We start from the raw sequence: 16,810 nt of genomic DNA, 5'->3' as shown, positions 1-16,810 counted from the left end.
GCACAGAACGAGGTTTATTGGATTATTAAGAGAAAACCAAAAATCCATGTTTTAATACTCGGGGGTGGGTCATGTAATTTCCACTCTTGCTTTGGGGGTGGGTCAGTCATTTTTGTGCCGAAGGGAGTGGGCAGGACATTTGTTTTCAATCAACCACACTTGCAAATGTTCCGGCCCACCTTCCCTGTACCTTTTAACCAGTCCCTAGGTATGAACCAATTAAGTTGTTGTTGTTTTTCTTTGTAACATCAAATTCAAAGTGACAGCTAGTTAGGTTAAATTTTATTATGATCACTCGCGCTAAAAGTTCAAAGCAGTACGCATCAACTTCTACGCGAGAATTATTTTTACCCTTTTCAAAACTCTTAATTTTGATACCGAGAGAGAGTTCTAAAAAGTCTTTAAAGATGAGACAAAAACGGATTTTCAAGTTATATCAACTACTTCTTGAGTGAAAACATTTATTTGAGCAGAACTGAAGACTTGCAAAGAATGAATTGCACACGCCATAGCGCGTAGGAGACGACACTCACGTCATTCGCTCACAATCTAGCCGATCAAAAAACTTAAATTTCCTTTCTTAAACAGTAAGATCTCGCCTTGGGCTTCGTAAACAAGAAATCTGGGTCCGAGATTGGGTCGACGCGGCAAAAAAAAAGCATTAGAAAGTGATTTTAAAGGAAAGAAAACGCTGACCAAGCCGAGTGTTTCATCGTTTTTTCTGCTTGCTTGCTTGCTGTTGGCAGTTTGAAAATTTATTGTTTGATAGCTGATGGTAATATTGCTCTTGTTTGTCAGTTGAATGTAAAAAATATAGTTCATATTGTCGCTTTTTAAGGCACAGTTGCATCGTAAAGGTTGCTGGGAAATTGTAGCGCGGAAACAAGGCTATAGTGATTATAAATCAACTGGAAGAACAACCACCAACAATGAAAGGAGTTCTCAGTGTTCAGTTTGGTACATTTGGCAGTTTTACTCTTCAAATTTAAGCCATTTTGTTTTGATGTCTTTTGAAGTCTTTGAAGTTGTATCTTCCGCTCATCAAAGATTTTGACTATGGTAAAGGAGAGCGATTTTCTTCTTTCTCTTTTTTTTCACTAACATACTGACTTGGACTGCGCCAAATTCCAAATTTACTTTGTACGTTGCTCTTTCAATATCTAACTTAATGGTGGTCACCCTTCATGACTTTTTCATCGCTGCTTGCTTTTAATTTCAGGTGTGTTAAAAACTGTAAGGAAAAATTAAACCCATCGGAGAAATTTTCATTAAAAGGAAAAGGGAAGTCCAGAGGAAACCGAAAGATACATTACGAGTGGAGCGTTAAAAAATGTACATCCGATGTCAACTGTTCAGATGATTCTATCCCACAGCGTTTCCTCGCAGTGCCAGATCAGACATCAGAGACTTTGGTCATAAAGCCGGATTATTTTAAAGGTACTTACGAATTTTGGTTGTGAAATGTGGTTCTTTCACTAAAATGATCTTTACTTTTGCCGACGAATTTATGTTTTTCTTTTTATCGGAATAGTTTAAATTTGTCCATGACTCTTACTCAAAAAGCGCAGGGGGTGTGATAGAAAGAAGACTGCAGACCAGGGAAAATATGGGGTTTCAACATCGACGACGGCAACGGCAACGGCAACAAGAACGTCAAAAACGCAATAGCTTTAATTGTTGGTTTCACACTAGATTACTCAAGTATAATCCAAGTGTACTTGGAACCTTGTTTGAGTGTGAAGGGGTAAAATGTACCTATTTCAAATTTACTTGGTGACCATGGAAACGTTTGAGTTCAAAGAAGCCGGTGTTCGTTGCCAAGCGGTGGCCTACACCACACATGACCAATTAGAAAAGGAAGCTATTCCGCACGATGTGCACGAGCAGCGGTTTCAAGATTCTAATGAACTGGACAGATGCACATTCATGTCTTGGTCTGTGAAGAGCCTTTGCGGAAGGGGCCAAGCCCAGAACTTATCTCGATCTTTTTTTGCCAAAAAAGCGTTGGTCAGTCATTCTAGTGAAATGATGAGAGAGACTTCGCTTGTTTTTTTTTTTTTTTTTCCTGCCGTTTCTAAGTACTTGTAAAACATGAAGCACATAAGCATCTCTTTTACAGCTAAACTGAAACCCTTTGAGTTGAATTAAAAACTAACGAAAAATAAATACTAAACAACAAAAAGCTCTTCTTCTGAGCAAAGGCCTCATAGTTTTAACTTTTGACTCGAGCAATCACGTTTGTGATACGCATAAATGATTTTAGTGCAAAACATAATTGACCGCTTGTACTTCAAGTAAATATACTTTATTAACAAGTATGAAGCCATGTTTTCTGCAGAGCGACCTAAGATTTTTAAGTGCAATTGAATCAAGTGCTTACTTGAAACTAACTTAGCTTCTAGTGGTGAAGCCAAGTAATAAGCCAAAACAACAATTCTGCGCTTGCAGCACACTTTTTGGACATTTCTTTGCCGTCACTGCAGTCGAATAGAACGTGAAATTCCCTGCCGTAAATACACCACGAAGAAGCAAATTTCAGCAAAATTTGTTGCATTTTACATTTTACATTTTAAGCCAGTAGTACTTTATGGAAGATAATTTACTGCATGCAGGATATTTGTAGTTCCATGTTTTAACCAAAGGTCTTCGTATATCCTAAGTAACATAACATAGTGCACACAGCGAAAATAGAGATCGGAGAATGCGTCAAGTGGTCGCTTACAAGAGGTTAAAAAAGGGAAAATCATTAACCGTTAGGCTAAAAAAGTGGTGACAGTTGCTTAAAGGGGGTGGTCGTTTACTAGAGGTTCCAACTTTAAGGCTTTGATTGGGAAAACTTTTGTGTTGTGGATGGACGGTCGCTTATCGGAGGCGATCGCTTACGAGAGGTAGTCGCACGTGGAGATTATAAGGAGTTTAGTCTGTATTTACTTTCGTCTCAGTGGGTTCTAGTCCTCGCTCATATTCTGCCATAATCTGAATACCTGTTCTGACAACCAAAGTGTGGCACAGAACCTATCCGATATGTAACGTTTCACTTTCCAGATCGGCACGGCGTAGCTTTGCTGTAGTTAAAGAAATCCCTCCGAATCACTGGAGCAGTTATGTCTGAACAGAAGCCCTATCCGGTATGGTTTTGTGCCGGCACGAGAGTTGTCCGGTGTAGAATGAACATAGGCTTTTAAGCCTATTTGGCTGTTTTTCCCTTCCTATGGTTTTCACCATCTTTAGTAGCCACAGCTCAAAAGTTACCCGCTAGCTTTTCTGCGCATATGACAGGCATGTAAATTAGAGTTATGCAGCAGTCCTAGCCGGATAACCCTACTTTTTTTATCTACAGGAGGCCCTTTCCTTCGTGTTTCTAATCCTTTACCGACCTTTTTTCCTTGATAGATGATGCAGAATACACGGTTACACTGAGTGGAAAAGTTGCCGGTGGAGCAACAGGCAACAGCAGTTACGATGTTGTGGTGAACAAGCCTCCAGAAAAAGGCGAATGTAGTGTATCTTACGAAGAAGGGGAACCGCGACCGCTAAAAACTCTATTTACCATAACTTGTAAAGACTTCAAAGATCCAGAAGTGCCTCTAACGTACACATTCTTCTACAAGAAAGCCGTAGGAGGTCCTCTATCAACTTTAGACCAGAGCCTTAGTCCCGTTGTCAAAGATTTCCGCTTATCAAGTGGTCTGGAAAAAAACGATTACAAATATCATTTTGTCGTGAAGGTAACGGACAAATTAGGAGCATCTGTCGATTACGAGATCCCCGAGACTGTTAAGGTGGGTATCGTCATGTCAGTCAGGCCCTTATCTTTCTCAATATTATTTTTGGAAGGCCAACATTTCATGGTAAATTAGGAGTTAGTGTTGTTGACTATGCAACATGCGACCAAGACTTATTCCACTCTATCGCGAATTTTGTTGTCAAAGAGCCGTCGAGTTTATCAGATCACAGTCCAATAATGACATGGCTTAACATTACTTAGGTAAATACCCACTTAGCTACAGAAAATACCAATGATACATTAATTCGTTTACCCAAACAGTTTATATGGAAAAATGATTCATCACAAAAATTTAAAACAGCACTGCAAACAAGAGACATACAGAGAATGATACATGATTTTCTTGTTGACAGTAGGACAGACAAACACATTAACTCTTCTCTCGATGCAGTAGAACGGATTCTTTTTACAACCACAAAACATTGTTTGAAAATTAAGAACGTTAAAAGCCGATATACTAGATTATCTTCTGTTTCGTCTAACAAAAAATGGTTTGATAAAGAATGTCGTCTTAAGAGACACGAATTGAGGAAACTTGCTAATCTAAACCACAGAGATCCCCTCAATATTACTCTTAGGGAAAACTATCACACTGTCTTAAAACAGTACAAAAACGTTCTGAAACAGAAGAGAAAAGAACACTATCATACTAAGATTTTGGAACTGGAAGACATGAAAGATAACTCAGACAGTCGAAATTTTTGGAACTGCTTGAAATCTATGGATGATTCTATGAAGGAAACTAGTACCCCGCCAATCTCAGAAGAAAGTTGGTTGTCTCACTTCCAGTCACTACACTCAAACGGGCCTCTTAATTCACACCAAGAAGCCATTATCGATGAGTTAACAAGATAAGAAGACGCAACAACACAATCGCATGCCTTGGACTACCTAATAACTGAACTCGAAATACGCACAGCGGCTAACAAACTCAAAAACAACAAATCTTCGTATTCAGATAGAATAAAAAATGAAATGATCAAATCCAGCTTAAATGAACTAATGCCTATTTATCTGAAGTTATTTAACGCTGTTCTGACGTCAGGCACTATGCCTCAAACATGGTGCGGTGGCCTTATAACACCAATTTTTAAAAGTGGGACTAAAAGTGATCCCTCAAATTATCGTGGAATTTTTATTTCTAGTTGTCTTGGGAAACTATTTTGCTCTATTCTCAATCAAAGACTTCTCAAGCAAATTCAGTCGCGTGACATACTTCATAAATCTCAAATAGGTTTCTTAGCAAATAATCGAACCGCTGACCATGTTCTTACACTACGAACATTAATTGACAAATACGTTAACTGTCACAAAACGAAAGTATACGCATGTTTTGTGGACTTTAGAAAAGCATTTCATTCGGCGTGGGACGATGGACTCTTATACAAGCTGTTACAAATAAATGTCCGAGGAAACTTCTATAAAGTCATAAAAAGTTTATTCTCAAATTCTACCTGTTCTATTAGGATTGGAAATAACCAAACACAACCTTTTCAATACACTAGAGGTGTGCGTCAAGGCTGCATTTTAAGCCCTCTTCTCTTCAACCTATACGTCAATGATCAAGCTTTTTCATTCAACAATATTTTATCTGATCCGTTTGTGCTACCAAATGGCACCAAACTCAATTCTCTTTTTTATGCTGATGACCTTATTATATTTTCACGATCGAAACTAGGATTACAAAATTGCCTAAACAAATTGTCTTCATATTGCAACTCCTGGATGCTTAAAACCAACCCCAAGAAAACGAAAATAATGGTTTTCCAAAAAGGCACAAAGAAATGTGATTATGTTTTTCCCATAGGCAATGAAATGATAGACATTGTAAAAGACTATACTTACTTAGGGACTCGCATCTCGTCTCCCGGAAACTTTACACTCTCACTTGAACATCTTCGACAAAAAAGACACCGTTATGACGACATCATAATGGGATTTTATGACAAGGCATTTGATAATGGTTTGCAGGCCAAGGCGGCAGGTTCCAAGCCTATCTTATTTCCAGCCAATCAGAATTTAGGGCGTTCCGGACTTTATCATTCTTAGGGGCGCTTTTCCATGTGCTCGCCCCCTTTCGATCGCTCACCATCACGTTGTTCACATCGCTGGTTTGAACCAATTTTCAGCATTTTCCACCACCTCCCCTTCCGCCTGCCTGCGAATTAATTCCTAGTCTGTTTCTCTTTCTTGTCTTAGTGGGTGGCGGTTTTTTCCCCCACCTTTGCTGAAGAGATATTTAGTTTATTATATATTGGCAGATCTTGAAAATAAAGTTCGTCACCTTTGGTGGCTAAATTTTCTCCAACCAAATCCGACTCTGTGTTTATCTCCTCAGCAAACAAGCGCGCCGCCACGCAGAGCCCTTGGTCACGCAATGCAAGGTTTTCAGCGCCATTCTTACCGAAAAAATGGCTTGATATAAAAGCCTTTCATGCTCTATTTAGTCTAAGACGCCACACTGATTTTAGTAAACTGAAACCCTCCCTTGCAAATAAAACTTTTGACACAATGATCTCACCGATTTTAACTTACAATAGTGAAGTTTGGCGTGCCTTTGTGAAATCAGATTTTAAATCATGGGATAACTCCGGAATCGAAAAAACTCATTTACACTTCTGTAAACGATATTTAGAAGTCCATAACAAGTCATCCAATGTTGCATGCAGATCTGAACTTGGCAGATTCCCTCTGATCATTGATATAAATAACAAGATACTTAATTACTTAAACTATCTCCAAGAAAAAGATGAAAATTCTATAGTTAAACAATCTTTAAAAATATCTGTTGACCTTTATCATAGTGGTCAAAATAGTTTTTACTCCAGTCTTAAGAAGATGACTGACCACTATGATTTCCCAGGCTTTAATTGTAATTTACTGAATAAATGTAAAATTAAGCAATACGTAGATCTTATGCAAAAGAAATATATCACTTACTGGAATCATACCCTTCAACATTCACAAAAACGTAACTTTTATTATAAAATCAAAACGAATTATAGCCCTTCTGTCTACCTAGATTTAACAAGAAAGAACCCTTCTAGGAAAACATTAGTGAAACTGAGAATAAGCAGTCACAAACTTAGGATTGAGACAGGTAGATACGACAATCTACCACGTGGCGAAAGGTTATGCAATCTCTGCAATTGTAACAGAATTGAAGATGAAACTCACTTTTTATTAGATTGTCCAAGTTTTTCTTCGATAAGAGATATGTTCTTCTCTAAACTAGAACCTAAAATACCGTTTCTGCGACTACAATCACAAGAGTCCTTATTATCACATCTGATGAATTCTACTGACTATTTCATTAACATCCAATTAATTTCATTTATATCAACTTGCTTTGAATTGAGAGACAAACTTATCTCCGGAATAATTAATCCTACTGATGGTTAGAAATAAACAATGATTAATAAGTTTCAAATTATTTTAAATATTTAATTTACAAGGAATCAATGAGTAATTTCAAGTAGCTTTTGCAATACTGTAATACTTTGTTATAGTCATGCAAATATAGCTTATTGTTGTTGTTGTTGTCGTTCTAATTGATTGACATCTCGTTCTTTCCTTGTACCAAACGGCGTGGGTGGCTCCAGCCAAGCGCTAGGCCAGCTCGGATTGAACAAGCCTAAACCATACTGTGAATCGTAACGTCGCCAAGAGTCTAGACTAGGTTTGGTGTTTTCTGTCCCCGTATACAAGTATCCGGATGAACGCATGCAGATTCTATCTATCCATTTTCAAAAAAAAAAAAGAAAGAAAAAGCGTCCGCTCGTAGCGTTTTCGAATGATTTTTGCCCGTTCACACGGAAACACTAAAACGATGACAGAAACAATAGCATCCCTCACAGGAGATGCGTGATGCTAGTGGTCTATAATATTCGAGAACCTCGCTCGGATTTCGTCTGCCTTTACTGCGAAAATGAGAAGCTAGAGTTTTCAAAACGCTTTATTCTGGAGAAAGTTTCTGAAAAGATGCGTTTTGTGACCGTTTTTATCTTACCGGGCACGTGTGGAAGGTATGCTAAACCGGAGGAAAGATCTCTCTTTTCAAGCAAAACCGGACACAGTACGCGTGGCCCGGGGGTACTCATATGTACAGGCCATATACATTGTAGGTATGTGCCGCCACCAAGGGTAGGGTCTTTGCGCCGTTTTGGTACAAAAACGGGTATATAGACTTTGCCCATTAAGATCTGAAATCGGGTACGGTTCTGGAGAAAACTCGAAGGTGTGTATGAACGTATTCATCGTTTCTGATTGATCATGAGGTAGAAAGAAAGAGAAATATGCGAATTTTTTTGTTCTTGTTCTAATCTAAGCAATCTAATCTTATCATAACTATCACGGTTACATTTCCCCAGTTAATCTATACCCAGGCATTTACAGCCAAAGTTATCGTCTGCAGGTTAAAATTTGCTGAATTTTATCAAGTGAGTGAGCAGTGAGGCTAAATATCACGTAAATGGCTGTACTTTTCGTACCACATACCCTACATTAGGTGCGGGTATACTATACATTTTACTCATGGAAAATCGGGCTGTTGCCAACGGGAAAGCACCTTTTTGAGTGTGAATTATTTTTCCTAGGTTAATTAACTTTGGGGAAAATTTCGTTGATACTTCAAATAGCCCACGTTCGATATATCAAAATTCTAACATAACTCCGAGGCTTAAGGGATAGGATAAGGTTTTCAAACTTTTCACCACTCCATTGTCTCGCAATTCCTCGAAAAGACTTGAGCGCACAGAAAACCAAACCAAATATACAAATATGACCAGAAAGCCCCGGAGTTATGTTAGAATTTTAGTATATCAAGCGTGGGCTATTACCCAGGACAGTTCCCGAGAAAGAGCTTTGATCTTTCTTTGACAGGTTATGCCGAATAAAAACAAAACGACTGCTGAGGATCTTACAAAACTATTAGACGAAAATCTGGGCGAAATAGCTGCTGGTGGCAACTTAAACTTGAAACTGTCTTTTGTATCAAGTTTTGCCCAAGCATTAAACGAAGAACAAGGTACTGAAAAGCAAAGTGAAGAAGATATCGAGGCAAAAAAAGAGGTAATTACGTTTGTTTGATGTTCTGTTATTACTAATATATATATAGTATGTTTGGTTTTTCAAAGCGTAGTAGTTTCCCACGGGTTAGTTTACATTTTTGCACTTTAAGGTAAACCCTTCGTTTCCAGTGGGATATATACAACTAGCCAATTTTTTATTTCATGGACATTGGTTGGTATAATATTAAGCTTTGCAAAACTACTGCGGGTGTTTACTATAGGTCTTAAGTGTCTTTTGGAGATTTGGGGATGGAATAAGTATTTTATTTTTGCCTTTTTCAGTTCGTTGACAAGCTTGTTTCTATTGCACTTGACAATACTGAAGTCAAAGAGGATATGAACTTGGCTGATGTGACTCAACTGTCCGGGACTCTCAGCGATGCTACTTCCGTAGCCAAACAGAATTCTCCCAATGTGATCGTAAGTAAAGTCAAAAAATAGATAACATGATTCCATGCTAACACGGACTGACATATCAATGATATACAGTAAGAACCTGGTTTGAATCTGTTAGGCTAAACTTTGCCAGTTATAGGCCCGATCTAAAAAAGAATCTGTTTAGCCTAAAATCTGAAACAGGTTCTTATTTTATAGAATCTTTATAAAATCCTGTACATTTTAAAAAATAAGATAAGCCAACATTCATGATCCATTTTGGAGACAAAGGTGCCTATTACAGTCCAACTGCAGTATAATAGTATGCAGATTTTATAAAAGGAATAAGCCGAATGCGAATAATTGCTCTTGGCTACAATGTGTTTTTTGTTCTGATAGACTGTTCACAGTCCCCTATTTTTTCGTGAGATCGTTTAGATATACCGCGTCTTTTACCGTCACGGCTATCTTGATTTTCAAATGCACGGATCGCGAGGGGGCGGGCGTCACTTCGGGGATTATAGCTAAGGTAGTTTTGACACTCATGCAAGATGGGTAGCCCGTGACGCGAAGTTCTCATCTTCTCGATGTTCTGAAAACAAGAACCTATTTAAGAACCTAAAAAGCCTAAATTTACGCTCATTACCATTTAACGTAAGAACCTGTTTAGTCTAACTAGGGAAAATACAGGTTCTTAGTCGCGGGTCTTTACTGTATTCACTAACGGCTTAGCCTTGTCAAGAACCTACTGGGAATAAAGGGATTGGAGTGGTTGGAAAACTTTGCGATTCGTAAGTTGTATATCTTAGCATGTACAACTCTATATTTGACGACCGACTGTAAAGATAAGCTTTTAACAATTGACCTAGTTGTTTGAAGGCCTATTGACGCTCAGTGTGAAAATGGTGAAGCACAAGTATTGAGTTTTCTGCTGATGGACTGGCAATTGCCAGCTAGCTCATGTTAACATGATGGGGTCTCTAGGTAGTGTCCTAGATAAGCTCAGAATAACCTGATATCAAGCCCAATTTTGGCAGTTCTCATGCATTCTCTCTAACAGCTACCGCTAAAAGTTGGGCCTGATACAAACTCTCACAAATTTGTGCTCACTGCGGCCAGATGTTGGCCGCAACGCTGATTGGTTGTTAGAACAATGTCATAAGATCTGATTGGCTGTTGGAATCAACGGAAGTTCGAAAGCGCTTATTCCTCGCGTGGTTGTTTTCGTGAATGATTCGCCATCGGCGGAGAGAAGGATCGATTTTGCCGTCTTTTTTTATTGTTTTATGGTCTTATGGTAGGAAAATATGCCTTAACATGTGCCATGACAATTCAGAAAATTCAGATGGTTGTTCATATCTTTTCAGGATTTGCTTTATTTGCGAAACTAATGTGATTGTATCGCGGAGTTGAATCCCTCCGCAAGTTGTTGACCGCGAACAAGGTGCCTTTTGATTTACCAAATCAACAAGCGAGTGCAAATCAAAATACTGTCCATCTTAAACTTGTTTCATTTGAAAGTTTAGCCGGGAATGACTTCTGTGAACGGGGTACGTATACGCAAGCGGAAGCTCACTGCGAAAGCTCGATCGCCAACTGAGAAATATTAGACCAAAAATATCGCACCGCTGTTCAAGCACAGGCTGCCCAGACGTAGTATGTGTCAACATATTAATATTCACATGGATAAAATGGAATGTGTCGTCGAAACTCCCATGAACTAAAATGGTCCAAAAGTCAAAATATAACAAAATAAAAGCTAAGATACTTTTAACTGAACGACTCCTCCTTCTTCCTGGCCGGTTAAAGCGGCATTTTGTTGAGTTTTGCAATCGTAGGTACTATCCACTAAAGAAGAATTAAAGGCTGGCTACAAAACAAACGGACCATCTCCACGCGCCTCCACGCGAAGCAAATCCGCCCTAAATTGCCATCGGCTAATCTGCAGGTAACGGGTACTCCGGCTTCTTGTTCGCACGATAATCGCTCGCTCATCAACTAACACTGTTGACCTTTACGTTTCGCCATGACCGCAAACTGGCAGGATTACTACGCGACGTGAATATTCAAGCTTAGCGCCCGCGTTGGCGCGACAATGCAGCACTTGCTATGGGAGGAATGATACTATTGCTTCTTGCTCAATCAATCGGGAAAATAATATTGAAGCCCTTGTAATTTTCAAAAACAACCCCATCTATGGTGGTTCAGCAAGTACTGGCAGAAACCTGTGTCTGCCTCGTGTGTTACAACTGCATTCCTGCCAGCTTTTAGGGTTAAAATGTCTGATCATTTTGCAATAAGAAGAGTTGACTTTGCCGGTCCAGTTCACTACAAGGAGAAGAAGTCTAATACTGGTAAATCTTACATTACACTATGTACGTGTGCCAGTACCCGTGCAGTGGACCTTAAGCTCTTTTGTGATTTCTCTTCCATTGGATTTCAAAGAGCTTTAAAAGAGTTTATTGCCAGGGGTGGATGCCCTCAGACCATTGTAAGAAAGACGTCTTCGGCCACTGGGACGTGGTTATCTACCCTCAAGAAGGATCATAATCTTGCAAGTTACATTGGAGCGCTGAACGTAAACCGGACTAAGTTTAACATAGCCCAAGCCTCATGGTGGGGAGGGTTCTTTGCGTGCTTCATATTGGTATCATGAAGAGGGCCCTTTCAAAACGCCTTGGCCAAAGCCTCCTGACCTATCCAGAGTTTGAAGATGTCTTGCTGGACTTAGAGAACTGCATGAACAACCCTCCTTTTCTTTATCAGGGGGAAGAGTTTGAGCAACCAGTGCTTACCCCAAACACCTTGCTGAGGGGAAAACCAAGCCCAATCTTGGAGGAAGATTTTCAGGAAACTGGTGAAGACAAAGTAACAAAACGAATGAAATTCTTCCGGAAAAGCAAGGAGCAGCTTCATAAGACGTTTCTAAAAAAGTACGCGTATGCCCTTCGAAAAAGAAAGAGTGAGGCCGCTGCAAGCAGTGCAAAAATTCAAGATAGAGGATCAGTGGTGTTAGTGAAAAGAGAAGCAAAGGATAAAGCATTGTGAAATTTTGGACGAGTCGTGGACAAGATTATTGGCAAAGACGGAGTATTTCACGGATTGAAGCTGAGAAGGGGAAATAGATATGTTGTCGAACGTCCTTTGCAACTTATGTACAAAGTGACTGCTATTTAAGTTAATGAAACACTTAAATGAGGGGAGGGTGTTGAGATCGTTGAGAACATTCGTGACTACTGTATAAATTGTTTTGTTGTAGCCTCGTTTAGAGTATTTTTCGCAGACCTCGTGGTTAGGAAAAAGACCTAACGGAAGCGTTTTTACTTCATTGCTGTTCGGATTTCTACTATTTCTTACTTGTGCTTGTGGATAGGATTGTGGACATTAATCCTGTTGAGATTTTCTGTGATTTATTTGGTGTGCACTGGATTTCTCCCCCCACACAAAAACTCTGTTTTTGCTGTTTTTCACGAGACGGGGGGCGGTATAAAAGATAAAACATAATGATTTCACTATTTCCAACATCAGGTCAACAACCACAGATGAACGACGATAACTGAAAACAGACTTTAGCCTTCACACTGATTGTGGAACCGCGAACGTTAGACGTTGCAATTGACAGATCTGTATTCTTAGTTGCTTGATGGCTAGGTAGTGCTTGAGTACCCAAGTTTACAATGTTATAATTTAACCACGATTTTGTTTTACGTTCTTTTTTTGGCCATTAACTTAGGTTCTCTTAAATGGGTCTCTTAGTGAACGTAAAACATAATCGACTAGCGCATTTCTATGTGAGAAATCTTTGTCTAAATTTTGGGCTTACTCTTAACTCATTAAAATACCTTGACCTTTCTGTAAATACAGTATCTGCAAGAACGATCAACCCTCTTTTGGCAGGAGTGAACTTTATCGAATTAACTTTAACTTTACGATTAGTACTTTTCCAATGTACTTATATTTTATGCTTCTTTTTCAAACAGAACAAAGTTTCTAATTTCATCAAGAACGCGGGGAACGCAATTCTAAGCCAAGCCAAGACCGCCTCGAGTACAGCTATTAAGAGTGCTTCAAAGTCAGTGGTCGGTACAGCAATAAACGTCATTTTGACCGACTCTTCAAACAAAGTACGATCTGCTACTACTTCTATCCCTAACACTACCACTACCACTACTACACACTTATTCTTTACAACCTTTTTTGTCTTTTGCCTGTCATTAGTAAATACCGATATAGAGGGAGCGATGTCTGTGACGAAAAAAATAAAAGAGAGCTCCGCTATGATACAAAAAATAAATCATCGTCCTCAAAAGTTACATGTAAAGAGTTGACCCCAAAAGAGGAAAAAGTCTCAGAAGCTAATCACAAAATTTTGTTTGTAGGATTCAGATGGCAATAACACGCAAGCAGCTGTCGGTACAATCAAAACAGTTGGAACAGCTATGCTGACCACTTTGATTGCTGGAGAAAAAGAAATAACTATTGAGGAGAAATCTTTAGCCCTGGGAGTCCAGAGATATAACGCAGAGGACACGGGCAATAAAACCATCACTTTGAATGGAAGTGAGGTCATTTTGCCTGTAAATTTTACAGCCTGCGGCAATCAAAATTCAAGTGTTAATCGAATGGTATGTTTTGCCAATTTCCTTCAAACCATTGTTTTGTAAACTTTATCTTCTTCTCTTTCTTACCCTGTCATGTCCTCGAGACCAGGTTTATTTGGCACCAAGATGAAAGGGTGTTACAGTGAAATGGGCATTCCTCGTTTTGGGCAACCCCATTAATAAAACCCTGGTGATATGCAGGGCATCCCCTTCTCATATTACCCGCCTTAGCGATTTGGGTTAGTGTTAAGGGAAGGTGTAGAGGTGATGCCCATATCACTAGGATTTTGGGAAAGAAGGTGCTCAAAACGCGAGGATGCCCATATCCCTGTGACAATTAAGGGGCACTGAAAACAGGTTCAAGCTTTGAGTGTAGTGTTTTTATGATCGTTTGGGCTGACGTCGCTATTATTGGTCGATGGTATTCAAAGCAAGCCGGCATTAACCAATCATATGTAACGCTGGGATCCCAGAAGTCGTTGCGTCGAAAGTTTCTACCCATTTGGGGGACTGTGTGCAGCGAAGGTTCTTTATTCCCGGCTTTATTCAAAGGGAACGGATAATTGAAACTTCGTACACTTTATTAGGCTCAAATCCGAAGAAAAAATGCACATCATTTGAGAAAAAATAATCAAGGCTGAACTGTTGGAATCAGGCGTTTTTTATTCTCTTTCAAAACAAGGATACTGTTTTTCATCTGGAGTTTTATTAATGTTTTTACGCCTAATGAATCCATTTCCTCCAAGGTAGTTTGTAGAATTTAAAGCGGGAACACTATTAGAAGGATCAATTGCAAAGCCCAAAAAAGGAACTCTTCGAATAACAGAAAAATCTTGATAGCAGCAATATTTCAATTTATTTATGGCGGTAGTGGCGAGTGGAAGAACACGAATAAGTAAAAATTTGAGATGTCCAAGATTTTTCCCTGTTGTCCGCCGTAAGAGCCTGCATGAACTAACAGACAAACGCAGTCATCGATGAACCTCTTCGCGACACTTTCCTCGAGAAAAAGAGGCGGCAGTACGGAAAGACGATAAATAATTTTAAAACTTAACTGAAATGAAAAGAGGCTTCTGCAGTTGTCGGCAATTCGTCTGTCGGCCAACAAATTTCTAGATGCTGCATAAGTTTTCACGCATGAATTCACCTGTCAAAATTTTGACTAAGAGGGCAAGGGGGAGATAAGGTTGTCCCTAGAGTATGACCAAAACCGTGACCAAGCAAAAAGCAAAGCTTTAGAATTATATTTCCAAAAGGTTTCTCTTTAGCCGACCACAAGAAACGTCAATCTAGATTTTTACTCAAGCACCTCTGTTTTGTTACCTCGAAAATGGTTAATTTTGCGCCAAAACGAAAGGCACAGTTTATGTCTGGGACTCCCTTCCCTACCCAAATGAGGTTTTTTTACCTCTACCCCCAGGGTCTTTACGAGCAACCGAACGGTGAACGCTGACGTCATAAGCAAGTTTTCTGGCATCAGGTTTCTATTTTCTATAAGCCATGGGGCTGCGCTGCGCACGCCTCGCTTCGCGTGCGCGGACGCTCCGCTATTCCGCGGCACACACCTGTAACGTATGAGAGTACCCCTGGGATTTCATCCTTGGCGAGGCTTTTGTCTTTGATAGGTCAAGTTGAAGGTACCCAATTTCCATGCCAAGGGAAACCTGAAAATAGACTTCTCTTTGTTATAAACCAGGAATAAAGATACGATGGTGGACCTACAAATGAAAAAACAAAGCAAAACAAAACAAAGAAAAGAAAAGACAAACAATGGTCAATAAAAACCAGCTAGCATCTATTCTAAGAGCTCGGACGCTTTTACAAGTAAAAACAATAGGAAAATTTATTGGGTGAACCTTTTGTTTTCTCAGATCCTAGTATCCAACGAAAATCTATACTCACGTGGTGAGGGAGGAGGTCAAGTAACAGACAAGATTGTAAGCTTGTCGTTTACCGGGTCAAAGGATGACGGAAGTGATGACGTTGATGGTGCTGAGTGCAAAGAGAAAGGTCTGGAGGAGGAAATCAGTGTTATGTTACCAAGAAATAATACCGCTAAAGATTCTCCGGTACAAGAAGGAAGTCTGCGCTCTGATAAGTACAGTATACGTGAATTTAATTTAACAGAAAATGCATCTGCTGTGACTTTTCAAGTAGCTTGGAACATCAGTGTTGCGGTGCAGATTTACATCAAAAAAGGAAGCAGACCGAAACCAGAAGAAGGTGTTTACGACTTCAACGCAACATTTCGTTTAGGAGGGCGCTATAGTGATCACTCGACGAACCTCTCTCGTTGTGAGCTTTTTTTATCCAATGATGATTTAAACTGGACTGCCGCTGGTCAGTATTTTGTGATGATGGGATATACGAAAAATGACTCTCTACCTCTGGAAGAGCTGAAGAAGATTGGATCTGATGACACTGTACCCTACAATTTTTCCATGTATACGTCCAAGTGTATGTTCTATGACGAAAAAAAGAACGTGTGGTCAACAGACGGGCTTAAGGTAAGGTTGAGGAGGACTATCACGTATTCCTATTTCTAAATATTACACGCCATCTGATTACAGACTTGAGAATAAAAAATAATCAGCGAAAAACGTTTTACACAACGTTTTGATGTGGTTATGACATCATTTTTAAGTGGAAAAATAAAAAAAATTCTCTTAATATGCAGGGAGGCAAGAAAAAATAGCGTAACTCATATGTTTTCGCAAGGTTGGACAGTGTATCTAACCAAACAGTCTTTCGCGGTTACACAGTTAAGGCGTAAAATATAACAATGGCGTAACTCATATGTGTTAGACAGTGTTTGAAACAGCTTTTTTTGCGAATGGAGTCCCAATGTGTGTTCAAAGTAGGCTTTCGGTTGTAAGGTTGAATTTGGTAATTCTTGCGTTAAGAATAAATTGGCGCAATATGCCTTTGGAGCTTCATGTTATTACTCTTAATTTTCTGGGTCCTTGGGGTCAATATTT

At 39.4% G+C, this 16,810-nt stretch overlaps 1 protein-coding gene across 1 annotated transcript in view; it reads left to right on the top strand.

Annotated features, from left to right (window-relative positions):
• Nucleotides 1–16,810, top strand: part of LOC140941819 (uncharacterized) — a 62,070-nt gene that overhangs the window by 33,837 nt on the left and 11,423 nt on the right. Inside the window, exons 14-20 of the mRNA XM_073390829.1 lie at nt 1,220–1,437; nt 3,394–3,782; nt 8,669–8,857; nt 9,139–9,276; nt 13,212–13,355; nt 13,611–13,856; nt 15,704–16,339. Of these exons, the coding sequence (XP_073246930.1) occupies nt 1,220–1,437; nt 3,394–3,782; nt 8,669–8,857; nt 9,139–9,276; nt 13,212–13,355; nt 13,611–13,856; nt 15,704–16,339 (1,960 nt within the window). The remainder of the gene's footprint in view (nt 1–1,219; nt 1,438–3,393; nt 3,783–8,668; nt 8,858–9,138; nt 9,277–13,211; nt 13,356–13,610; nt 13,857–15,703; nt 16,340–16,810) is intronic.

The sequence above is a fragment of the Porites lutea genome, chromosome 6, assembly GCF_958299795.1.
Source record: "Porites lutea chromosome 6, jaPorLute2.1, whole genome shotgun sequence".
NCBI classification, from domain to species: Eukaryota; Metazoa; Cnidaria; class Anthozoa; order Scleractinia; family Poritidae; genus Porites; species Porites lutea.
The sequence above is the reverse complement of the archived record's forward strand: the minus strand, read 5'-3'. Positions and strand labels throughout refer to the sequence as shown.